Here is a 26,018-nt window from a genome sequence, read left to right as displayed (position 1 = left end):
GCTTCCAGGTGAAATTAAGACACCTTATCGGCAGGGGAAGATTGGCTAGAAGGAAAAAGGTTGAAGAAGCAGACTTTTTTATTTCAAATAAAATATAACACCAAACGGAGATGTTGACAAAGCACGTTGATGGCGGTTTGAAGATTTAGAAAGAGAGTAGTTAAATAAACCAATCGAAGGGTGCCCCAGTGGCTCACCGGGTAGAGAGTGTACCATAAAGACTCAGTCCTAAACGCAGTGACCCGGGTTCCCGCAGTCATTTGCTGCATGTCCTCTCCTCCATCTCCCATACCTTCCTCTATATCTCACTATTTATAAAGCATAAGAATTAAAAAAATAAATCTTTAAAATAAACCGATGGCATCCACCTTTTGGGCATGCTGTTCCCACGACTGTATTGACAGTTGTGCCCTGTGTAAAACACCTCGGCGTTATGCAACATCAAAACGGGACTTTCCCTTTGTAAGCAAATATCTGAAAGCAAAAAAGCGTTACATGTTCAGCAAAAGCTCTTTCCTGGTCTCCGACGGAGGCCCTTCAGCCCAGGGTGACGATGCAGGACTTGTAGACCGATCTGTAGGCGTTACGGAGCAGAACGTATGGGAAGCATCCCTCCAGCGTGTCCTGGCTCAGGAAGGGAGACTGCTCCACTATCTGTAATGGGAGGTGGGTGCGTGTTACATATCATAAGAAGATACATATTATTGTGTGTACCCATTGTGAAACAATGGGTGAGTCAGAGGCAAGTCTACCATGTGTAGGAGCAGATAGACGGAGTCACGGTTTTTGCTCTCGACTCGTTCAACAGTTTGTCCCAGCTGAAGCAGGGTGGAAGAAGCCAGCTATGGACAAGTTTGAAAAATGTGATTACTTACAAAATCCAAAAAGACCAATCGAAACAATTTATGTATTTATTGTTTCACACAGTGCAAATGTTATGAGTATCACTCAAATCACTCAACAGTAAAATAGTTCCTCACGTTGGTTTTTCTGCTACTCAGCAATAACACTAAGTAGACATGCTAACCTGAAGCATATGTATGACTTACTCAGTTAAAACTTACCAAAAGGAACTCTTCGAGCTGCTGCTCTATGTCCTTGCCCTGGATAGTGAACATGGAGGCAGCTAGCTGGTTGACAGCCACGGCCAAACAGTGGATGTTGTTGTTGTGACCTAGCAAAACACAAAATGTGTGCGTTGGGATGTGCAAAGGTTTGGGGATGTTTAAATCGAGTCGGTTTGTATTGCTCATAATCTAAATAACAAAGGGCTTCACATGTCCACCTTAATGACCATAAATATCAACCCTTTAGTGCAATAGGGCAAAATGTCATGGAAGTCAAAAAGAGAACCTTGTGAAACAGGAAACCACCGACGATTCGAGGACAGGTTCAAATGTTTGGGGTTGAAGGGTGTTGTTGTGAAAAAGATTAGAGTCCTTCGATAAATGAACCGAAACATTAAACAGGAAACACACTATTTCCTCCTGCTCAAACTTATCTTTTCAGACAGGGCAATGGAAAATACAGAGAGACTCAGTTAGCCCAGACACATGCCACCCTCTTCTTATGATAGAGATCTCTCCTTTTCGGTGCTTTTACGGTTTTTGGCCCTGGGTCCCTGTGACCAGGCTCCGAGCCAAGCAATTACAGGTCAACCTAGCCAAAACCAATTGTATCAACGCACGTCAGCCAGAGTGACCTGTAAACAACGGCCCCACCGCCGAAACATGTTTCTCATTACTCTGACCATTCACCGCCATCGTCACCGGCAACCATGCAAAGACAATGCCCTCGGTGGGTCCATGTCCGAACGACCTGCTTCACATTTGTCGGAGACGGGGTTCACAGTTTGTGGGTCCACAGTTTGTGGGTCCCAGTGAGCGAGAGGACCTCACAGAGTCAAAGTTGCGCTGCCGCTGGCGCTTACATACACACAGTAATTGTGAATAGGCAAGCATGATTTACAAGACGCAATGATGTTTTGGAGTGTTGCAGGCTTCATGTGGGCCGCCGAGCCAGGTCCCTGGAGGTCGGTGAGAGATCCATCCTGATGTTAAAGGTGATTCAGGAACGATTCTTTAATGGCAATAAAAATGAGTGTAATTTGTTGGAAAGGCCCAAGCCATCCGTAAGCAATTAGTGAGTGAAATGCTCTGTGAGAACGTCCGTTCAGGTTGACTGCACGCCTGCCTCTGGATGAGACCATTAGAAAACTCCTGGCTCATTTCTAACCAATCAGGAGATCTCTTCCCTGGTTGCTTCAGGGAATCCATTTAGGCTGTCAATCACAGGTGCCTGAATGCAACACTTCTCAAAGGCCTTGCTCTCTTCTTCTCTATTTTGCTCCCTCTCTTTATGGCTTTCAAATCTCACCTTTGTCATTATGAATATCTCAAACAAAAACAGAAGAAGGTATAATTTAAATATAGACTAACTATTGTGCGGGACAGAGTTTCCGTTCCTGGAATATTTTTAAATCGACTGATACATTGATTGAATCAAATACATATTCTGGTATATTTCCAGAATATAAATAGATATTTTTACAGACACTGCTTGCTTACCGCCATTTGCTTTATTGTACAAAGAGTTGGGGTCCAAGGCCAGGGAAGGCAGGGACACAGCGATGTAGACCAGCAGCAGACAGGTCAGCTTATACTCCTCATCCACCGAGGTCTTATCTGGACGAATCATCGAATACAAGTCACTTCATTATTCATTGAACACGGGTTTGTAACACTGAAGGACTTTCACTATAAATGGGTTGATTACACAGAATTCAGTGGAGAAAAAATGTTTATAATATAATAATTCCATTTACTATTTTGTCATTTTCAGAAACTTATTTTATCCAAAGCAACTTATAGTTCATTCAGATGCAAGTCATTCAGGAACCAGTAGGGGATAGGCAACTTGAGGTGGGCAGAAAGGGAAATTCATACCAGTACATTTCGGCTGGGAGCAACCACACAATCCTGCCCCTCCTTTATGCACAGATTTATTTCCAAGATGCGTCTGTGCTAGTACACACCTTGGATCGAAGTATGAATGGACAGAATATGTTAATGATCTAGCCGTCCTTAACTGTAGCGTACCTGTGCGCATACTGGCAATAGCCGAGACAAGAGCGGGGTCAATATCACAGGAGAACCCGGCGGCTGAGGCCAACTCAAACACATTCAGAGTCACCTGCAAGACAAAAGCATTGGGGAGCAGCCCATTAAGAAACGCTCCATATTGATAGATACACAGAATATAAAACGGGACTATTGAGAAACTGACAATGACAACCTGCCCTGAAAAGCAGGCCACTAAAAAACGAAAACCGACAATAGTAATGTGAACGACTACTAGCGTGGTATTGAGTTCCCATGAATTTACACAGAAGTAGATAACTATTGCACCGACGCCTGTGGCTTAGTCTGCAGAGCTGCAGATGTGGTCCATGTTTCTCTCACACATGCATGGTCCTGGGCCGGTGGAGGTGGAGTAGGTTAGGGGTCAGGGTGCTGGTGGCTACAGGGGAGTGGGGGGGTGTGGGTGAGGGGGGGTGCTAGTGACGTCTTTGGGGGTTATTCTGGCTCAGCCTGTGGCCAGCAGCTGTCATGCCTCAGTCTTCTCGGAGGCCAACAGGCGCAGGCGGGCCCAGGGGGAGAGCACACTGTTCACACTGACACACAGCGCTGCCAGGAAACACTGAGACTTCACCGTCACTTCTGTCATCCAAAGGTTGATACCAATCGATCTCCCGTCCATCCACCCAAAATGATTTATATCGATTTGTTCCAATGCTAATGATCAATATCTAATCAACAGTTTATTTTGTAAACAAAATAACTGTACGTTTGTTGAAATGATAACCAAAATAAAAGATAAAAAGTTAATGGAATGAGAACAAAAACGTTATGAATAAAACATGAAACTATTTTGTTTGATCTCTTTGTAGCTGCTTGAAATAGAAGCATTGGTTCCAGGCAGTGCTGTCCCTGATGTGGTGTGTATGTGTGAGTATGTGTTGGGTCAGATACCTTTGTGTCGGTCTCGGGGGAGACAAAGTCCCTCAGGGACCCAATGGGGCCCATGAGATAAGGACAGTGCTTATGCAGGACCTGCAGACACAACACAGGACACAACTCAATGACACTCGCTATACTATAATATTCAATGTGGGGACTCAGATACCCTTCTATTAAAAAGTTGCTGTGGGTAGGATTTAAGAACATTTGTCGTATGTCATAGCCATGAAATGTCATAGCCATCAGTCAGCTATAAGTCAGGGAAATGTGCGTCGAGAATATCTGTTCTGGTTTACTGTGCGCTTGCCTCTGCACGGGACAATCGATTTTAGGTTTTGGTTTTTCCCTTTGATTGTTTATGGTAATCCATCTTGTACAGGGCATTAGCAGAGACCAACCACAGGTGCTTGAACGCAACACTTTTTAGTGAAGGAGAAACGTAGAGGGGGAAGATAGAGAGGGTGTTATTTTAGGGTTGTTTATTTTCCAATACTTTCCAAAACAGGATGTTTATGCAATGACTAAAACGTTTATTAACACGTACATTTTCCTACAACATAGTGGCAACGGAAGTCAAACGACGGCCAATTAAGTTGTTAATCAGGTTGATTTCCTGAAAGATACATATTGCCTCATTAGTTTGAGCGTGATTAGTCATACCCATCTACCTGATATCCTTAACGGATGGAGGATTTAACAACACATTTTGTTTTGTCAATTTGAATTCAACATTGCTTCATAGTTAAATCTTCATTTGATTATAATTGCTGATACTGTGGACACAAAAATACATGACCCTCATCATGTGAGCCTGTTGAAAAAACTTACGTCATTCAGGCAGTCTTGTGCCATTGCTTTGAAGGACAGGATGACCCCTATGATGGTCATCCTCTTTAGGACATTCTCCCCGCCTACAAGGGGGAGAGAAAGGGAGAGAGAGCACAACGTGAGAAATGGTGATAGACCTGTAGACAGGGATTATTAGGGATATAGCAGTAATGTGTATTCCTGGGACTTTTAATGTGGGACCCTTTTCGTGTAGATACCATTGAAAGGTCAATGCATGTCATTGGCACAAACAGGAAGAGCGAACCACATTCAAAGTCCTAAGAACTCTCTCTTCCTGTTTTGATCAATGAAGTGCCTTAGACTTTCTATCTGCCCGCTACTGATTTTGTTGATACATATGCGCAAGACCTCAGCAGGCCCACTTTCTAATCTGAGACCTCTTCCTTGGCCTCCAGTCAGCTCTCTCACCTGTTAGTTTGTTTTTGAGATTGGCCATGTCCTCTGGGTGGTCGAAGTGGTTCCTCATCTGGACCAGGACGTCCATGTTCTCCACCACCAGTTTCTACAGCAGCAGGAGAACAGTGCAGAGATACCGCTGTGTGTCGGGATTCATTTTCCCCATATCAACTCTTGGTAGGCAAACCAAGAATTGGATCATATTGTTGTGACTTAAATGCCCTTAAAATATTTTTTTGTGTTTCACTGTCCTAAAAAAATAGGATAGTGAAAGGTATGATAATTCCAAGCGTTTCACTTAAATGATAACCAAACTCATTCAATATTTCCTACCTTCAGCTCACTGACTTGGGAGGTGATGTGCCACATGAGGTTTTCACTCAGGTACTTGAGACCATAGGGTCCAATCAGCTGAGCCAGGGACTGGAGCTCTGGTAACACACACAACGTGGAGGAAGAGCACAATGAGAAGGCACAAATAATCTATACACACAGAGACCAATGTTGTGAGGACAATAAGCACTTGTCCAATGTTTGACAATTGTTTTACTCAAAGAAACCAGGGAACTCAGTGTTACTCAAAGAATAAATACAAATAGATAAAGCTGTCGCGCAATTCATATCACATTTCTCTATTGGGAGAACCTAATTTGTGTTAAAACTGAAGCAAGCACACACGGAGCAGAAAACTCCAGTATGGACCCTTCAGGGTTTGTTGCTGCTAAAACCACAGCGTGCACATGGAGTGAATCACTGTGGAGGACCGGAGAACTTCTTAATATTATGGACTATATATAAACAACCATGACGACAGTTGGTGGGTCTCTACGGAGGTGGAGCGGTCTCAAAGGTATCAGCAAACCTTTGTATAAATGGGTATGTTCAAAGGCGTTTGGGAGCTGAGCTTTTGTGTACTTGTTGTGTATGAGTGTGCATGTGTGAGTGTGGGAAGGTGTACGATTATACTTGCTCTCTGTGTGTCTCCGTGTGTGTGTGTGTATGGGAAGGTATTAGATTAAACCTGCTCTCTCTCTCTCTGTGTGTGTGTGTGTGTGTGTGTGTGTGTGTGTGTGTGTGTGTGTGTGTGTGTGTGTGTGTGTGTGTGTGTGTGTGTGTGTGTGTGTGTGTGTGTGTGTGTGTGTGTGTGTGTGTGTGTGTGTGTGTGTGTGTGTGTGTGTGTGTGTGTGTGTGTGTGTGTGTGTGTGTGTGTGTGTAGTCATTTGCCCCGCAAGGTAAGAGCGGAGGAGCTGGGTTGTGGAGGAGGTTTAACAGATGGAGATGTAGGTTGAATGTGGTGGGAGGAGGAGTTACGGGTGACGTGACGGAGGAGGCTGGAGCTAACAAGGAACTTACGCAACGCCCCCGCAATAATGAAGCCATACTGTTTATATGTAAGGTTTGGCTCCCTCCGGCCCACACCTAACACTTAATGTGAAGTACTAACACTGCATGTGTAGTACTAATAATGCATGCGTAGTATTAACACTGCATATGTAGTACTAATAATGCATGAGTAGCACTGTATATGTGGTAGTAGAGACTCATGGTGATTCATGAGTTTAGAGAAGACATTTCCTCCAAGATGCCAAGCACACAAGTTCTGGGGTATTGATATTGTTAGCATAACTGTATTGATATTAGTCAATTAACAAACATTTTGTCATGCTTTTTCCGCTCTAAGTCTAAATAACTGTGATTTGACTTCCTAATTCTTACCGACTTCTAACAACTGCCATAAACATTTTAAGTATTTGAAACAATTGAACAATTGTCTGGTGAAATCAATTCAAGGATACATATTTAAACAACGACTTGGCCGGAAGATCATTCCACTCTGGCAAGTAAAAAGTCAAAAGTGCATTTTGGACCAACAGTTATGCGTATTCACCATGCAATAACACCAAGCAATAACACTAAAGAAACTCAAGTGTGTCCGAGGTTCAGCAATTGGAACATAGGTGAAGCTGTTGACGGTGTGTTACAATGACTCATTGACATCCTATATATCGCACCTAATGGAGACAGGTTGGCAGCTCTCACCTGAGATGTCTGAGAACTCGTCGGCCCTGAAGCTCAGGTCACTGTCAGAGGGTTGGTTGATGAAGCACTGCATTGTGGGAGAGTGGGCGATGAGGGAACCGCTGGCATGTCGCAAAAGGCTCTCCAGGTACCTGTAGATACAACACACCATGTACACACACATGCAAACACACACATGCATTTGATATGTGCTACATTTATGCGCGTTATCTTCCTCAACCTATTCCCCTGCTACGTGAATATATCAAAGAGCAATATTTTTGATATATATATCAGACACGCACACCCCACACACACCCACCAGTTGGTGTAGAGGCTGGTGATGGTCTTGCTGCCCTGGGAGTCCAGAGGCTGGGTCTGCTGCAGCAGGATGCTCTTCACCAGCCTGGAGACGTCCAGGTTAATGTAGCCGGAAATGGTGTGCAGGCTGGCCGAGTAGGAGCGCACCGCCGCCAGCAGGTCGGAGGGCCGGGTGATCTCCTGGCTGGGCGGGCTGTTGTTGGCCATTTTCACAATGATCCTGCAGAGAGAGAGAGAGACAGAGACAGAGAGACAGAGAGACAGAGAGACAGAGAGACAGAGAGACAGAGAGAGAAAGTGAGGCTACGTAAAACGGACTTGACTTGGTAATCAGCACGGGAGATAGAGGCAATGTACGCGGAAAGCGATTTGAACCTTCTGGTTTTAATTGAGGGACCTTTTGGCCTACTTTGTTGAGAAGGTTACACATGACTACGCAAGCTACCCAGGTGGAAATATGATTAAATGGCTCTTTTATTCCTCGCCAGCAGTGAGGAGGATCGTCTGGATCATACAAAGTAGATCATAATTATAATAAATATGGGACCAGTGAATTGACCTTGTCATCTCAAGCAGACCGACGTCATCCATTTTATTTCACTTACACTCTCACTGCTCTATCTCTCTCTGAAATAATCCATTTCCTGGCCACCCATCACTACTACTCTCTCACTGACCTAGCCTCGTGAGACCCTCCTGATCTTGCGGGTTCACGTTCTGTTTCTCTCTGCGTCTCAGTCTGGCCTCGAGCCCATTGAAAGCCTCTTCTCAGGCCGTATAAAGGGACCCATCAGCTCTGGGGGCGGGGAGCTTTAGTTCACGACTAAGAAGGAGCGTCTCGGTCTGTCGAATAAAAAAGAAACACGTCCAAGAAAAGTGCAGCCATCGATGGTGCAATCAAGACCGGTTTACATGAAATAGACAGAAGAAATGTGCAAGGAAGGATATTCGCAGCAGAATATCTGTATGAATCACTTCCGACGGATCCGGCCTGAGCGACAAGAGCACGCGATGAGAGGAACTTGTTCGTTTAATCTGAGTGGTACACATCACGTTCATTAGTGCTACCTCGCAAATCAATTGCGGGCCGTGCGAGGCCATTCATTGCAAAACACAAACTTATATCTGTCTCACGAGGCCACCACTTCCCCTCCCTCGCCTTCCTCTTTCTCCTCGTCTGCATACACCCTCCTCAGACCCAGTCCGATACGATACAGGACAGACCGAGTTTGATGGGAACAGTTACAGTGCCTTGCTGTTGTGCCACCCATGATGTTCTGCATTTTAGAGTGACAGATGAGATAACCATCGGCGGGGACGCTAAACAGACGCTATATGCAGACGAACAGGAAGTGGTCTCGGGACAGAGACCCCCCTCCCAATCTAAATAGTCCCTGGTGTTGAGAGAACACAGGGGCAGACAGTGGTGAAGCTCTTTCATAGAGTCCAAGTGGTTTGAACATGACCCACGTTGACAAATTGGCTACAAGATGTCTCAGGGGAGAGATTGCAAGGGTGAAAAGAGAATTCATGGATGCAGTGGAACAGTACGGATTAAAAGTACGGAGGGGTGCAGCCTATGCTTCGTAATCACATCTCTCCCCGACTGCATTTCAATGCTCCGAGATCAGGGTATCCTGCGGTTTAGTGTGGTTTTATTGGGTGGTTTTGAAACCTGTTTTATCCGGCCTTCCCTTTGGTCAATGCCCCCCTACCTACACCCATTAGTTTTACTGTTCTTGTAAAAAAAGGACAACAGGCAAAACTCCCCGTACTGAAATGCGTAAACCCCCATCTCATTAAAGTGATTGAAAGAATAGCAGAACAGCAAATCCTCAAATGGTTTCCTCAATGTATTACACAAAAGCTATTAAAAGTTGCTCTCATTCACTTTGCAGAGCAAAGCGTTAATTCTTAATTTTTTCCTCTATAATTCATAGTCGCCTTGATGCATGGTTTGTACACGGACAGTCTGCACATGGCATTTATAGACGTGCCTTTCCCTTTGAGAAGTGCTAGGAACAGAGGGACGGCGTGTGGTTGTATGTGCAGGTTTGGCTTTAGCGTGGCTCACTCAGAGAGTCGTGTTTCCAGATGAGAGAGGAGGAACTCTGCGGGATTGATGATGTGGTCGGAGACGATGAAGTCACTGCAGAGATCGTACGACGAGCACAGCTCCGTCAGGGTCAGATGCATCTTGTCCATGCTGAGAAGGACAGAGAGACAGAGCGAGAGACAGAGAGACAGAGAGACAGAGACAGAGAGAGAGAGAGAGAGAGAGAGAGAGAGAGAGAGAGAGAGAGAGAGAGAGAGAGAGAGAGAGAGAGAATGAGAGAGGAAGAGATGGGCAGAGAGAGAGAGACAATGAGAGAGGAAGAGATGGGCAGAGAGGGGTTGGACGCGGGATACTACCCTTGAGAAACTTTGAAAGGAATATTTTATAGAGGACTGCATTGTGGATTTGTTTCTCTCAGACTAGTAACCTCCCAGAGATAGTGTGCTTTAATAGAGGCCATGTCCACAGTAAAGGCAGGAATGGGAGGAAGATTTAGGGAAGAATGATACCTCTTTAGGGATTAGTTTTGATGTAATGGCAATAAAGCTGTTTCTATATAAAGGTCATTGATGTACTGTTTAACAACCATTGGGAAAACATTACTCTAGTGCTGGTGGTTGTTATGGACAGGTTATTTTTGGCATTGAAACAATACAATGATGGGACAACTGCTTTGGACAATTTTTAAGACCAAATGTTATTATCACTATAGTAACTACAACTAAACACTACATTTGGATTGGCCACCACTAGTAGCGCAGCATATAAAAGGTTATAATTATAAACTGAGATTAAAATGAAAGCACAGGCCTACATCCGACTTTGACATAACTCTTTTGTCATTATTATCAACATTAGCGTTAGCTAATTGTCAACTAAAAAAAAGATCCTGAATTGAAGATTTTACTACATTACACATTTAAATTTGTATACTCTGTACTATAGTGTTTATCATTAACCGCTTTTCAAACAAGTCTCACAGAGCTTGTGCGAAAACGTAACCACTAGCATGTCCTGTAACTATTGTGAGTGGTACAAGGTGCAGAAGCGGCCCACTGACTTGGTGACCACGGCGCGGTCCTTCCGGACGCTCTCCGCCCCTGGCTTCTCCATCTCCACCTCTCCTTTCTTAGGCACGGGCTTCTTCAGCTTCTTATTACGGGCTGTGCTGATGGTCTTCGCACTGTTTTTAGGCAGCAACTAATGGGTGGTCAAGTGAACCGTGGAAGAGGGCCATGTGAGTGAGTCAGAACAACAGTAAAAAACACAAGAGCGACAGAGAGCAATGGAGAGAGATCCAGAGGGAGAGTTTTGCATGGGATACAGAAAAAGGAATAAACAGATTAAAAATGATGATAATAATACCATAGTTGTCATATGATAAGAATTCAACATTTGGCAGGATTTTTTCAAGCGTATATTGACCCACATATATTCAAAGCCTTTTTGACCCAGATATACTGTCACCCAGCAGCTGCGACGAGTGTGATTAGGAAACTGGCTATGGTGTTTGTATCCAAATGATTGCTTTTTAGGCCTGCTACGCAGGGGACTCACCTGGTCGTTGAGGTTGCATTGCTCAGCACATATGTCCAGGACAACATTGGCAGTCAGCTTTGCTATTTGCTGCATGGAGCTCACACACAGACGCATGCTTTTGCTCTGAATGCCTTCCATCTAGACACATACAAACACACCGACAAGCACACAAACACAGACACAGACACAGACACAGACACACGCATGATACACACCAATGAATATTGTTATTTTCTACCAATAATGCTTTTTTTGAATAATTGCATTTTGCAGTGACAGTGGCAATTTCCTGTCTATCTGTCTCATATTTTTCATATAGCTGTCTGGAGTTTTTTTTGGAGGATATTAAATCAAATATATAAATATATAACACGTAAAATATACATAGAAACACTTCTACATTTTAAGGGTCATCAAAAAAATTCGAGAAGATTTTGCATTAAGGAACAACATTTATCATAAAAGTGTCAATATAATTACCATAGTTCATAAAAGTATCCCTTTACCATCTAGCATTATGCATTTGTGCCTGAAACCTACCACCCCAGCTCAGCCCCTTAGTTATGAGTATATTAATATACCATACCCCACCTCATGGGTTTTTCCACCATGTAAACTAACAGCTCACATACATGAACAAAAGATCTTAGAATATAAACAGTCCTAATTAATGTGCAATGCACCTCAGACACGTGTTTATGTCAAACTAAAATAAGTGCCCCTGGTACATGGCAGGGGTTTCTGAACACATAAATATGCTATAAACCATGCTGCCATAGCTGATGTGGTTGTACAGTGATCTGCTCTTTGGTTGGCCTTGAGTAACAGGGAGGTCATTGTTTTGGCATCTCAGCACTGACCTCTTCTGGACAGAGTGGATGCGCACAGCAGATGAAGTCAGAACAGATGTATGGAAAGGCCATGATGTATCTCTTCACGCTGGGCTCCTCGCTGCTCTGTTGGAACATCTTCTCGAACACCCGGGGGTAGAAACTAGTAGAAAACAGTGAGAAAAGGTGAAGCATGAGGTCTGATCTTAGGCCCACAAGAACATTGATTGGCGGTTGTCTTTGCACTTGAATCTTCCATTTTTCTTTCTGGGTCTTCTGTGTAATGTTGTTCTTTGTGTATGTTCATTTGTTGTGCATTACCCTATGCTGTGCCGCCCACTTGGCCAGGTTTTACCTCGCTGAATTCAAAACGAGAGAAAGAGCTCTAACCAGAGTACAGAGAGCTCGGAGGTCTCCAGCAGCAGGTCCTCCATGTTGTCCACCAGCCTGGTGTGGAACTGGATGGTGTTCATCACCTTGGCTAGGTCTGGGTATTCCTTTAACGGCAGGGGGGCCTTGTTCACGCTGCAGTAGGCCTGGCTCAGGGGATCAACAACAGCTTTAGGCCTTTAGCCCACAATACGATTAAACAACGTTGGCCAACATGAATACAAATAAAATGATATCTGCTCAATAACTTCCATTGGAATGGCTAGTTCATTCAGAGGGAATGTAATGTCAAGCATTTTTATAACGTATGATGTCTGTACAAGACGTTGTGCGTGTTTCTTTAACCCCTTCGTGTGCCTCCCAACAGAGTGGGAGAGCGTAAAGAGGACCAATGGGACCACAGCCTGAGACAGTTTTAGATTTAACACTGTGGCCAATAGTGGGCTTTTGGTTTTGCATGCTTTCTCAGAATACCTGTAATCTCAGCCAATCCAGTCGAAGCGCTCTGAAGTCGAATTTCTCTTTGTTTTGCACTGATGAACAACAAAACAACAATAGGTCAGTAGAGTCTATTTTCTATGGAACAATATTACGTTTGAATTTTTGTTTGTATCTGGTATGGATGTGAACAGGGATGGGAACCCCTGATGGCGTTGATTGAATAGGTGTTTGTCTGGGGGGGTGAGTCACCTTGTTTGATGGAGAGGGCAGACAGAGTGGAGACAAATGAACTGGTCAGGATTGACTCCTCCTCGGGGCAGACATACATGTTCTTCACGTGGTCAACGAACAGGAAATAAATAAACAGATAAGGCTTGGATTCACGACTTATTTTTGGAACTAAGGCTATTTCAATACATAATGCCTTTCATTATTCATGCACTGTTACTGCACGTTCTGCTGGGAAATGACAACCACCACTCATTATGTGGGGACTCAAGTGGCCCTGATTTCCTTGAGGTAAGCATGCACGCAAGCACACACAGTACCTGTATGGTGTCATTGAGTACCAGGGCATCAAACTGGGCCAGGTACTGGACGTGGTAGCGTTGTATGACATAGCTGTGTTTGACCACCAGAGCTTTGAGCTTCACCATGTAGAACAGCAGCTCTGCCATCTTGCTGAAAGAGGACAAACATAATGGATGATGAGCCAGTCATTCGCTCGGTGCCTCAGTCTCCTTCACCTGCCAGACTACTCCTTTAGCTATCGCCATTGATGATCTCTTGAGTGTTTGGGTGACGATTTAGCATAAAGCTTCTGATTTCATCCAAGATTAAATTCTACTTGTTGCTTCCTTGTTTTCTATAAGCGTTTGTGTGGGAATATATGGTGGACTTATTTAACTTTTTTGTATTTGTATATACTTAAACATTCTAAATGAATAAATTAGTTATGTTCATGTTACGTTAAAATATTCATGGGACAACTGGAATCCTTGGTGTAATAATCACCAGATGGAGCTCTGTTTCATCTCCAGCTGAAACCTACTTGTCAACGTAGTCTTCGGGAGTCTTGGTCTTGGGTATATTCTCAGAGTGTCTTACGAGCCAAAGAACCTCGTCACGGGTAAACGCCAGCGCCATGAAGACATACAGGGCCTTTCGGGAATCAACGAGCGGAAAGAATGAGGAGGAGTTGTGGAGCCATCGGGGGTCATAATGCTCAGTATGCTCAACAGAATATCCACAGCAGGTTTTGAATGACAGCTAGATATATTCATGATGAAACACTTGTATCTTGGACAAGTGATGCCATGCCATAGTGAAGAGGGACGTCACCTTTGGTCCGAGCAGTCCTGGTTCATCCTCCAGGACATTGAATAACTCTTTCAACGCCCCACGAAGGAACCCTCTCCTCTCCCTGTGCAGGGCTCCACTGAAAGTAGCATAGGGAAAAGAGGCATTTGGTTCGCTTCATTCCAATTCATTTCAATACCCAACATTATAGTTTGCGGAGAAGTCCTCACGTTGTAGCTGTGCTTACTTGTTTTGAATGGCATGCTCCCTGCATTCCTTGATGTCTGCGATTCGTTTTCCATACCTGAGCACACACATCACAGCTTTTAAAAATCCTCTCAAACTCATTCAGGTATATCGCCAGAAATACATGGATTAGGATACATTGAAAACTATTAAAGAACAAACTGGCAATTGAGCTGTTCAGTATCAGTATCACAGAATAATTAAAGAGTTAGAATATAACAGTATAATAATTAAATCTTTATTATATGATGTTATATGATTATATGATGTGTCCTCCCTGCCAGTAAAGGCAGGGAGGACAATAGATAACAACAATGGACATTTTATTTATTTATTTATTTATATCTCTATTTTTGCAAATCCATCTGCACTGTTTTTATGTATGTTTTCGGCTGCTACTGGATACTTGAATTTCCCCCGGGATTAATAAAGTATCTATCTATCTATCTATCTATTGTAATGTTTAATGATTCTCTATATATATATATATATATTTAAGTTGCGGATCCCCAGAAAGGGTATTGCCATCCCCGTATAGGGTTCCAATAGGTTGACTGACTCTCCGTCCATCCTTCGTATCATCTGCTGTTCCAGCGCCAGACAAACGGCGGGGACACTACACACCCTTTATGGCTGTCGAAGACCTCCTCCGAGACCTTGTGGATGTTGAGCGCCTCGTCCCGGGTGAGCGTGAGGTACAGGCCGCTCCGCAGGGCCGCCTTCCACAGCTCCAGGGAGGGCGGGTGGGAGTTCACGCTGCTGGGGCACAGCAGGAAGCTGACTGCAGCGGGCCACACAGGAAGGACACACACAATCAATGGAGCGCAGGCGCTGCTGGCGGCTTCAAAGGCCCAAAGCACACAGAGCCCAGTGTGAATGTAGCAGGGGGGATATCGGGCGGTCCGTATGGGACTCTATGGGTCTATTTTGGATGCGTTCATTGAAAGCGTTATTTTGATATTCCAAGACAGAGTCCCCTGCTTTGCCTCAAGCGTGAAAAGTAGGCCTATTGAAAATATAATATATTCCCGCATAAATTCCAGACCCTTGTTTTATGCAGGATTATGCATCGAGTGCTGTATGTACTGCAGCACTATCTTATTCAGAGTATATTCAGGTGATGTGGGGGTTATTTCGATAAATATATATTTACGATATATATATACATTCAATAAGCACTTAAAGGACTGCTCTATAATGGAATGTGTAGTTGAAACAGTCTCACTCAAAACAGAAATGATATAGATATGATATTGTGGAAAGTCAATACTCACTGATGATCCAGCGTTCCATTACCTCCATTGAAAGGTATTCACACGCCACCTGTGGTGAACATTTACTTATTTACTTTTTTGGCTTTTAGTGCAGAGCAAAGATGATAAACATATTGATGGATTTCTATTGCTACAGTTAGAATAGGTCATTTGAGGTACAACTGTCTTTATTTTTGCCCACAGCTGCTAAGGCTGCTAATTCGTATTCACACTGCAGTTAGAGCACCATCTTTGGCTGAAAATAGTCAGTGCATTTACTGTTTCTGATGTACCCCAATATGTTCCAGATGACACCCTTTGCTTCAACCAGTAACACGTGGCTTGTGACTCTTTAAAGGAAAACCAAAATCGTAAACCACTAATTTTAAATTATAAGGATTGGTATTGGGTGACATAGTAATTCTATGGATAGTTCCTGATCCACATCTCGCTAGAAATTAACAAGGTTTTAAAAATGTAGGACAAGATGTAAATATGGTCTTAAATCAGGGGACCAACTCCATGAATAAAACAGGCACGTGCACATTGTTGAGGGGGCCAGAACACCGGCCCTGTTGCTCCTTGATGTCAAAAGTGCCCCTTTGTGAAGGTCTGCCTCAATGCCTGGGGCACATATGCAAGAGGAACGTTTAGCAAGTTATAATAAATAGAAGACCTGGCTGCCCAGGACGAACACAGAGATTGTGACATCCGTCAGCAACACGCAAGCTCTGTGTTTGCCAATCTACTTATCGAGTCTTAAAATCAGAATGGCGTCGACGGGTGATCTACTGATGGTATTGTGTATATAAAATGTCCTTTTTAATAAACAATCTGTACACTTACAAAGTTCTCAATGCCTTGTTTTATATGCTAAGACCCTTATTATACAACCAAAGAAGTGTCAGGCTACTTCGAGCCTTTTAACCTCTTAAGACCCATTCGCCCACCGGTGGGCGATTTGTGTTTGTTGACCACATGTTCCCACTACGCAGCGACATAACCCGCTTCAACTTTCATCATTACAGACATTCTATACATCGTTAGAAAGGGTAGAATCTCCACAATTTATTCATCCGGTTTTTTTTTTTCATAAATCATGAGCACAAAACCATAAATATTGATATTAACCAGCATGGTAAACCGGAAATGCCAATAAAACAGAGAGACTCCCTACCTTTGAAGCAATCCGAGAACCGTAATATGTGTCCATTCCTCAATTATTTATATTCCAAATGTCCGTGAGAATCCACTGATCAAAAGCATCCACATGGTTTTTCATAAAATTATTCCAGCTTGTGAATATTGTCGTGTAAAGTCCATTTGTTTACCATCTCCAAACTTTGTTCGTCAACTAACATCCAGCTTTTCAAAGCCGCATGGATATTTTCTCTACCTCCAGTATGGAGTTGTTGGGTATGCTTGTTTTCATCACTTTGCTGGCTACAAAATGAAAGTGTCCCCGTCTTTTTCTGTTCAGTTTTCACCCCGGTACAGCCCGTGAAGTAGATGGAGCGCTCCCAGTTTGAAGGGCCAATGGGCTTTGTTTACTTTGTTACGCGGCTTTAGTATAGGGACAGCGTATTGGCTATTGATATATCAGTCACTTGGGCTTCTAGCCAATGAGTTTACCTTTCCAACGCTACCAGGCGTGTCCAGGTGTGATACGTATGAGCCGAGATATACAGCTGCGTCATCACGGCAGACAACTCGCTTTGCGCATGACAGAGCCTCCAGCGGACCAGGACGCACGCCGCACACATTGATCACATTGATTTCGCCGTTTACAATGGCGAAATCAACGAAGAAAACGAAATATTACACACATGAAGAAGCCCTCGCTTTGATTTTGGCTTCATCCGAGGACAGCGAAGACAGCCAATATGATTCTGAGATAGAGGAGATGTTCAAGCAACAATTGGACGAAGTCTTAGATCGGTGAGTGACGCCATCTATGTGTATTTTTGTGTGTGGGTTTTTATGCTTACAGTGAACAATGCAGTATAGTTATATAGTATACATTATATATATAAATGAAAAAATGACAGAAATGATATAAATGAAATGTTTATTTGTTTTCTATGTAAATAACACCCCATTGAATTGCATTTATATATTTCTTCATTATATTTGGTGACATTTGTGCATTGCATTGTGTTTGTAGGTCAATGTCTGAGGACAGTGATGCGGATTGGGAGCCGCAAAGCCAGACAGGCAGACCCCCGGCCCCCACTCCTACTGAAGGTGGTCGTGAGAGATCCGGTAGTGTCTCATCACATGACAATATCTCAATATGGCCATATCAAATGAATGTGTGAAAAAATTATGTTTTGAATCATGGAGAAAGGTTTTATAGTCACCAAAATGCTTCAGTAATGTTTCCAGTGTCACAGAAGTGAGTAAATGCATTTGGCACAATTTGGCCATTTTGGAGACATTTTGGAGAGGTTTGGGCCGCCAGTGACCACACACCATAAAAACTCCATTAACTCCCAAAGCTTTAGGCCTAGAACTCCAAATTTTTTTCCAGGTGTAGTTGGCATGATGTAGAAGGTATTTGGCATATTGCCATATGCCTTACATAAAGCACATCCTAGTTATTGTAGTTCAAATATGACCCATTATTTTCGAAGACAAAAAAATTGCTTTAGAGCCATGTCTGAACTGATGTCATTTAGGTTGTGTGTATGACACATGCCAAATAAACATATCTACAGAAACTAGAGCTTGTCAGCTTTCAAATGAAGTATCATACATCCATCTAGGACTTAGGGTTACTGTGTTATAAGCTTTTCCATTTGGGTATGTGTTTAGGCGAAAAAAACCAAAATACTGCCGGACCTTAATAAGTGGTTTAAAATAGCGATTTCGTTTTTACCATAACCACTGCCCCCTTCGTTCCAAGTATATAGTGTTTTGATAGAATCAGCTAAAAACAGCCAACTGAAGGAAGCGTCTATATGCGTTTTTTGTGCTCCAAAATGAACGTTTCAACTCGTTATCATACAAAACATATCCCAAATTCATTTTCACACCGGAATTACCCTTTAAAGCTGCATTTAGGGCGACTATCACGACCCAGCCGAAAAATAGATGCGCTATAAATGGTTTTGTATATAGCAGTCAGGAACATGGGCATAGTTGTGGAAGTGCTGGTGTTAGAAAAAAAAAGTTGACGGGAATTAAAGTGCTGCACATCGACTGTACAAATGTAGATTATTCATCACAAGAATTTTAATTCAGAAATCGAATAGGCTAATAAAGTCTCAATTGTGAGATCAAATTCAGCATTCTGATAATAAAGTCAGAATACTTGGATAAAATCCGAATTCTGATAATTAAATCCAGCATTGAAGGTTCATTTAAGAAGGTCCTCACCAGTCAGGGTTAGGGTTAGGCTTGCCCCATGAATTCAACCCATGCACACACTCACACGCCACACTTCGTATTTCTCACGCAGAGAAATTACCAGGGTAGCGCCCACCAATTTGGGCCGCTATTTAACAGTGTTACAGGTAAGAATTTAATGTGTTTCCCGTACGTAGGGTAACCAAACGTCCTCTTTTGCCCGGACATGGCCTCTTTTTGAGGCACATTTAAAAAATGTTTTGCAGAATTTCAAAATCGTCCAGGATTTGATTAAAGCCTCATACATGTTCACATTGAATTTGCGTTGCGTTTCTCTGGGTCGTTCACAAACTAGTTAGGCTACGCCCTCCCCTTTTATAGGGACAAACATTAACAAATGTCTCCTAGATCTTGGAGACATTTTTGATTGATAAAGTTCTATCTCGACTATTGAACACAAAGAAACACTTGGTCATACTTTACACACTTTACCACAGCAATGGCCTAATGCCACAGATATATTTTCAGCATTGGACTGAATGCCACATAAATATATAATTATGTTTTTGCACGTTTGCAACGTTTAAAAGTTCAGGGTATAAAGTTCAAGTCTATGCCTCTACTTGTATTGCTTAAGCCAATAGCCTTTTGAGGCAGTGTTTTTTCTGAATATTAGTGTTAAGGGCCAATAATGCTTACTATAATACGTTAGTTACCAGGTCTGTGGACACATTTGTATGCAGTCACATGTAAATAACATGTTATGATGGTGTAGCCATGCATGTTGTTTTATTGCTAATATGTCAATTTGTTTTTTATTGAAAATACTTTGTATAGATGAATTATCCCCAAACTTTTCATCGTAACACCTTTGAAATATACATGACTTAACACGGCAGATACCTGTGTATTGTTTATCATATGAGGTAAGAGTGTAACGTTTTCAACTCAGTTCCTTGGTAGAACCTACTTACAGTAAAATTCACTTCTGATGGAAAAAAAAGATGTGTATGAAAAACACTTTTCTTATCTATTGTTACTATTATATTGTTTAAAATGTACGCATATATTAAAAAAGTATATGGCGTATAAAAAGTGGCTGGTAAAAAAGATGAGTGGCTGGTAGATTTTTAAATCTACCTGCCACAGTGGCTGGTGGGCAAAAAAGTTAATTTCCATCTCTGGTATAGTTGTCATATCTGTATACATTATTGTAAGTGATAAAACCGTGGGATCCGTATTTATCTTATATTTGCGATGTGGCATCCTCGATGTTTCGTACGTTGAAGTTTTATGTCATGACACAAATACCGATGACGCACACCCAACAGACGCAAGATGCTGACCAATCCAACATATGGTTGAGGATGATGTTCGCTCCCTCTTTCTATTTCGGGCTGTATTTATTTTGACAAATGTTTCGGCATACAGTCTTGGTATGGGGTGGCAGCCCAGGGCTGACCACAGCAGGGGAGAAAGAATCTGCAAACTTTTATCTAAGGCTGTAGCACAAAATTGAAAGGAGACGATTTATTTGACTTTTTTTTCATGTAGTAAAATCGCAATAGATTAGTAGTAGTAGTAGTGCTGTGAAAAGTAATCACATTAAATTACCCGAGATAATCAGACTTATAGGCTATATAAAATAGTTGTACCCTTTTGCTTTGACCCAGGATGTGACGCACGTATTCCTGGGATTTAAAAGCCAGCCTTTTCGTCTATTTGACTACATATATCAAATCTCTGACTCAAAAGCAGGTTATTGCATGAGATACCTTTACTTTTATTACTGGCCGTTTTTTGTGACCAGGTCATGTCAATCAGACGATGGCATCCGAGGGTTTCGTTCTACATTAAATTTGGGGCGGGGCCTAGCTCATACAGGGCGTTTGGTTTTCTTTTAACATACAATCAGAGGGATCAGAGGGGCAGGGCAACCGAGGAGGGCCCACTCACAGTGTCGCAGCGGGCAGGGTCCAGCATGTTGGCTGGGGCGCTGAGCAGGCTGAGGAGCTGCGCCCGCCGCCACTGGTCGGCGGGCAGGTTCCTGCGGGGGTACACCATCTGCAGAGACAGCACCGCTGACGTCACCAGCTGCCGGGGACACAGAGAGACACAGGGAGATAACAGTACGTCACTACAGGGACACACCAGAAAGGCAACGGACGGATTCATCGAGTGACAGATCACTGGATATATCGATGGCTAGATTTGGAAAACAGTCAAGGAAAGAAAGAAGGGAAAAAAAGCTTTTCTCAGACAAAAAGCTCATAGGATAAGATCATAGAGTGAGAGAGAGAGAGAGAGAGAGAGAGAGAGAGAGAGAGAGAGAGAGAGAGAGAGAGACAGAGACAGAGACAGAGACAGAGAGAGAGAGAGAGAGAGAGAGAGAGAGAGAGACAGAGACAGAGAGAGAGAGAGAGAGAGAGAGAGAGGGAGAGGGAGAGAGGGAGAGGGAGAGGGAGAGAGAGAGAGAGAGAGAGAGAGAGAGAGAGGGAGAGGGAGAGGGAGAGGGAGAGAGAGAGAGAGAGAGAGAGAGAGAGAGATAATGTCCACAATGATTGGCTTTTTTTAAATGTATCTTTTATTTAATTCCATTGAGTTCAATTTAGGTCAGCTAAATATTTGACAAGGGAGACCTTGCAGCTAGAAGTTAAAGTATAGCAAACATAACTTACGACATAAGGACACGTATGAAGACTTGAAAATGTAAAAACTTAACCAATACTCAAAGACTCAATATCTGAAAGCAACAGCAACTAAAAGAGTCCTTCAGTGTAATGGAGGACACAGTGAAAGCAGAGGAAGAACAGTAGAAGTGGAGGAATACCCGTGTATGAGGTCCAAAGTCTTCATGGAGCTTCTTCCAAGGCTGCTCGTATTCTATTAACATCTGGCTGAGCCGCGGGTAGGACGAATCACTGCACAGTTCAGCAGAAAAACACACCATTAGCTCAGACTCAAATGAACACGGAAGGAGGAATAGATAAACAAATGAAAGCCTAAGAAAAAGAAGAAGGGTGGATAGACTTAAAGACAGCTTGGACATTTGGGATCCCGTCGTTTGAAAACCAAAAACACTGCAACCTTTCACTACCTGTTCCCATTCACATGTGATGACAGATAAGCATCTTCCAGGGGAGAGTTGCAATGTTGCAATAAGCATAATTGGGCTCATAATTGAAATACCAACCTACCAACCTTACAAACTTCACTACTTATTTACAACTTTACTTACTACCGATTACAGGGTTCGGATGAGGATAAGCAGTGGTTGTTGCCTTACCAAGTGCCGTTGGTCATCTCATAGGCACAGTTGTACATGCCCACCAGCGCCTTCTTGTCGTCCAGGCGAGAGAGCATGATGATGACAGAGGTGTAGGTGACGATCAGGTCCAGGTAGATCTTGGTTAGGTCAAAGTTGATGGACTGGAGACAACAAGGAACATTGAAAAGTCATTAAGGTGATTCCATTTATTTTAAGTTTCTAAAGCTAAAAAAAAGGAAAAGATAAGTTCCCAACATAACCAACGAAAAAATGTGTATAATAAATAGTCTAGCATGGTGAGGTGATGCAGTAATTCCAGTTGAGTAATTCCTTCAAAAATATACTGTATATTAATTGAAATATACGATACAAACAATCAGTGCAATACAAATAAAAGGAAATCATCAGTGTGTTAAAAAAGGGACCTATGGTTTGTAACAACTAACACTATATTTCTTCCCGATGCCTCAGCACGTATATGAATATATTTAAGATAGATATGAGGTTTTCCTCTTCATCATGCTATATAATGACAAGGGAGTTGTACGCCACACAGATATGCTGATGATAACAAGGGGCACTTAGTGCAGATCAGAGGTACCTCTCCCAGGTGTAAATGAACCTATCACCATGCATGACCGTCTCATGGATGGTGTTAGGTTCATGCCTCAAGAAACAATGCCTCAAGAGAAGATGAGATAATACTTGACATGTCAGCACTTAAAGAGCACTGACGTGTCAAGTATATCTTTCTCCTGGCACACTCCATGAGGAGATTTGTTCAGCAAGGAGCAAAGCAGCCCACCAGCACTCACTATGTCCAAGAAGCACTGGCAGGCATCCAGTGTGTTGAGTAACTCATAGACGTGGTCCTGGGAGGGAAGATTTTAGGTTTCAATGAGAAACAATGCAAGCAGAACAAACAAGCCTTGACACGACTTTAAATCAGCATGCGGATTACCAATCCCAGTTGTCATCTTGTATTCATGATCATAAAAAACACTGTACATTGTCATATGCCTCTAATCAGTGTAAAAAGTCCTATCAATTTAGATGATTCCCAATCTCGCCGCTTTTAAGAGATGCTTTGACCTGCTGCGACTTCAATTAAAGAATTTAAAAAGGATTTGGTAATAAATGAACACAGCAACTGAAATGTTCCTTTTGGACCAAAAGTCATTATTTTCCTACACTGGAAAATGCCACTCTATATGCAAATTAATTGAGAGAGCGAGAGAGAGAATATTCACCCTGAATTCCATGACATCCAGGAAGGAATCATAATAACTGGAAGCAGCTGACATGACTTCAGCCTTCTGTCTCTGGATGCTGGTGAGATGTTGCTGTGGTAAACAGTTATGACAACACGTGTTACCTGGGTACATGCCTCCAGATGCCACATTTGCATAGTTAGTTATTTGGCAGATGGTCTGGCTAGGAGTTGCAAGCATGGGCTCCTTTACAAAGTCATTAAGTAGCAGGAGTATCGCTTGGACTTTGAATTGGCCCTTATTAACTTGAGATTTGAAATCTATGTTGATATGAGAACCAATCTATTGGCAGGTGTGGGTGCTGAAGGTGTGAACGTGAGCATGTTTATTCAATTGTCAGGCAGTGTCTTTGTTGTGAAATGTGATGAAGACATTGATTGCACTGCAGCGCAACACAAAGCAAACAGACTGTAAACTGTGTATATAAAAAAAAAAAGAAGATATACAAATATCAAACTATACTCACGTTGTTTCCTCTGAAGTCAACATTGGGGAATTTCTTGTTGATGTACTTGACCGCAGGGTCCATGATTTTGTCTGTCAGGAGTGACGGCCGCAGCTTAGGGTCTGAACATATCTGGTACAGTGGGCAGGGGAGCAAAGGGTGTCAGTCAGAACAGTCTACTTTTTTGAGCGCTAATTAACAAGTACAATGCTTCTGGACAAGGTGTGTGTAGCTCGGAGATCTCACCATGACATGGAAAAAAATATCATGGAAAGTAAAAAAATTACCGAAATAATTACATTTTCACCCAGACCCCATAATGCATTGTGTCCGGGCCTGCATTGATAAATACCTGAGCAACACCAATCTCAATAGACAGCATTTCAACTTGTGTTAATAAACGTTTCGCTTCTGAAATAAGTGATGGCATGACAGCGATAGGTTATGAGTTTCAGGGCACAAGACAAGGCGATAGGCAGCTCAGACTGACTTCCTGTACACTGTTTCCTCCTCTGTGGTCGACATTGTATAGAAGCAGAAAGAGGAAGAAGTATGCGTAATGTTGACAAGAAACATCAGTATCATGCATCATACTTTCAAAGTACAACTATTCCATTCCATAATAGTGCTCACCATCACTAAGGAAGAAAGGGGGTTTAGCTACTCTGCAGCATTTTGTTTACTAGACAATTGCATTGATAGTTTTGGTGTTTATTGATTATTGATTGATCAACATTTAGATGGGTTGGGTAAGGCCTTTAAACGTCTTCCATAGTATTTAAATGAAACTGTGCGCAGCAGTTTTTTTTCTCATAATCCACAAAAAGGACAGGCCCTGCACGTGACACACCATCCAGTTCCTCATTTTCTATCTCTGTTGCCGTTTGCGAAACGAAAGCCCTCCAACAGCCCGCTTACCTTCTTGATGTAGTTCACTCGTATCAGCACGCCGTTCCCTCTCTCGTTGAGAATGGTGAGTTTCTCAGCTAGTTTCTGTTGGTAGGCCATGGTGTCGGACAGGCTGTGCCCTCCTTCTCTCTCGCTCTCTCCTTGACCTCCAAGACCTGATTAAACGAGAGCCGTCGTCAAGGAGAACAACCAGTAGCAGCCCCGCCCCTGTCTCTGGGTCACATGAGTGGATGTTTGGGGTGGAGTTTTCTTTGGTTTGAGTTTGAGCCAAGTTTATTATTCAATTCAGTTACCAGTCCAAACTCCCATAGCGTATGTATAATTTTAAAGAACAATATTAAAAAGGCTATTGAAAGCTACCTTTGTGACGCAAGTTGTTGTGTTCATAATTTCTATCTTTTAAGTTATTGCCACACAGTATACATAATATAATAAACACACACATTTATCTTTTCTGTTTTGTCATATTTATTGTTAAAAGGGTGTACTGTGTGTTTGTGTATGTGTGTATGTGTGTGGTAGAGACCAGTCCGATGGAGGCCTCACCAGGAAGCCCAGTATCACTAAACCCAACAAAGAACAGCTCTTTTGGTAATGTGTGCCACCTCAAATCCAACCCTCGAGCCTGCATCAACTAAGCATATGGATACTCTTGTTAAACGTCCAGTGAGTCAAATGTAGTTGGCCGGTTGCAGATTGCGGTTGCAGATCGCAGAACTGAATCCCCCCTCCCCAACCCCTCCATGTCCAAGCACTACCACCAATAGTGGCCTGTATTGTGTACTAGCCTGTATAGTGTACTGGCCTGTATTGTGTAAGGTTCCAATACCATAGGGTATTTTGGTGAATGGATGGCACATGCCCTGTCTTCCCTAGCCTGTAGGGGGCGCGTCTGAAAGACAGTTAAAGGCCTACGTGCAGGTTAACCGGAAGTTTTGATTAATGGGTACATAAAGCCCTCAAAATATGTGTATCATTTATAAAATGTCTCCAAAATAATGTTTAAGTCCAGTTTTTGTCGTCTTTGGCAGTAACGGGTGTTTCCTAACGCCATTCGGCGATGACGTCACGTTGGGGAGAAGTGGTGGGAAGGTAGCCTCAGCCTAGTACTACAACTAT

General features: G+C 42.8%; 1 protein-coding gene across 2 annotated transcripts; it reads right to left on the bottom strand.

Annotated features, from left to right (window-relative positions):
• Nucleotides 1-60: 60 nt before the first annotated feature.
• nckap1l (NCK associated protein 1 like) lies at nucleotides 61-25,102 on the bottom strand. 2 transcript variants are annotated; one of them, XM_030373706.1, is made up of 31 exons: nucleotides 24,909-25,102; nucleotides 24,012-24,122; nucleotides 23,525-23,617; nucleotides 23,090-23,146; nucleotides 22,293-22,435; nucleotides 21,837-21,927; nucleotides 20,963-21,100; nucleotides 15,680-15,728; nucleotides 15,030-15,186; nucleotides 14,407-14,463; nucleotides 14,202-14,298; nucleotides 13,912-14,021; nucleotides 13,409-13,541; nucleotides 13,110-13,191; nucleotides 12,894-12,952; nucleotides 12,420-12,565; nucleotides 12,060-12,192; nucleotides 11,218-11,337; nucleotides 10,721-10,860; nucleotides 9,679-9,810; nucleotides 7,606-7,824; nucleotides 7,305-7,435; nucleotides 5,598-5,695; nucleotides 5,277-5,370; nucleotides 4,848-4,930; nucleotides 4,032-4,112; nucleotides 3,099-3,192; nucleotides 2,568-2,684; nucleotides 1,065-1,174; nucleotides 753-842; nucleotides 538-654 (listed from the first exon to the last, which is right to left on the bottom strand). In XM_030373706.1, exons 1-31 carry the CDS (start codon nucleotides 24,996-24,998, stop codon nucleotides 538-540), a joined length of 3,372 nt encoding a protein of 1,123 aa, XP_030229566.1. In that variant the 5' UTR covers nucleotides 24,999-25,102. The 2 variants fall into 2 exon arrangements, with proteins under 2 accessions (XP_030229564.1, XP_030229566.1); XM_030373704.1 differs by lacking the exon at nucleotides 24,909-25,102 and having other exon boundaries at nucleotides 61-654.
• Between the last annotated feature and the right edge of the window lie 916 nt (nucleotides 25,103-26,018).

This window comes from Gadus morhua, chromosome 13 (genome assembly GCF_902167405.1).
Source record: "Gadus morhua chromosome 13, gadMor3.0, whole genome shotgun sequence".
Lineage (NCBI taxonomy): Eukaryota > Metazoa > Chordata > Actinopteri > Gadiformes > Gadidae > Gadus > Gadus morhua.
Note: the sequence above shows the minus strand (reverse complement) of the source record. Positions and strands in the feature narration are given on the sequence as shown.

Coding starts and splice junctions, on each gene's coding strand:
- nckap1l (XM_030373706.1), bottom strand. CDS start 24,998: ATGGCCTACCAACAGAAACTAGCTGAGAAACTCACCATTCTCAACGAG. Junction 9,811..10,720: donor GACCGCGCCGTGGTCACCAA/GTCAGTGGGCCG, acceptor TGTCCTTCTCAG/CATGGACAAGATGCATCTGA. Junction 843..1,064: donor AGCTCGAAGAGTTCCTTTTG/GTAAGTTTTAAC, acceptor ACTTGTCCATAG/CTGGCTTCTTCCACCCTGCT.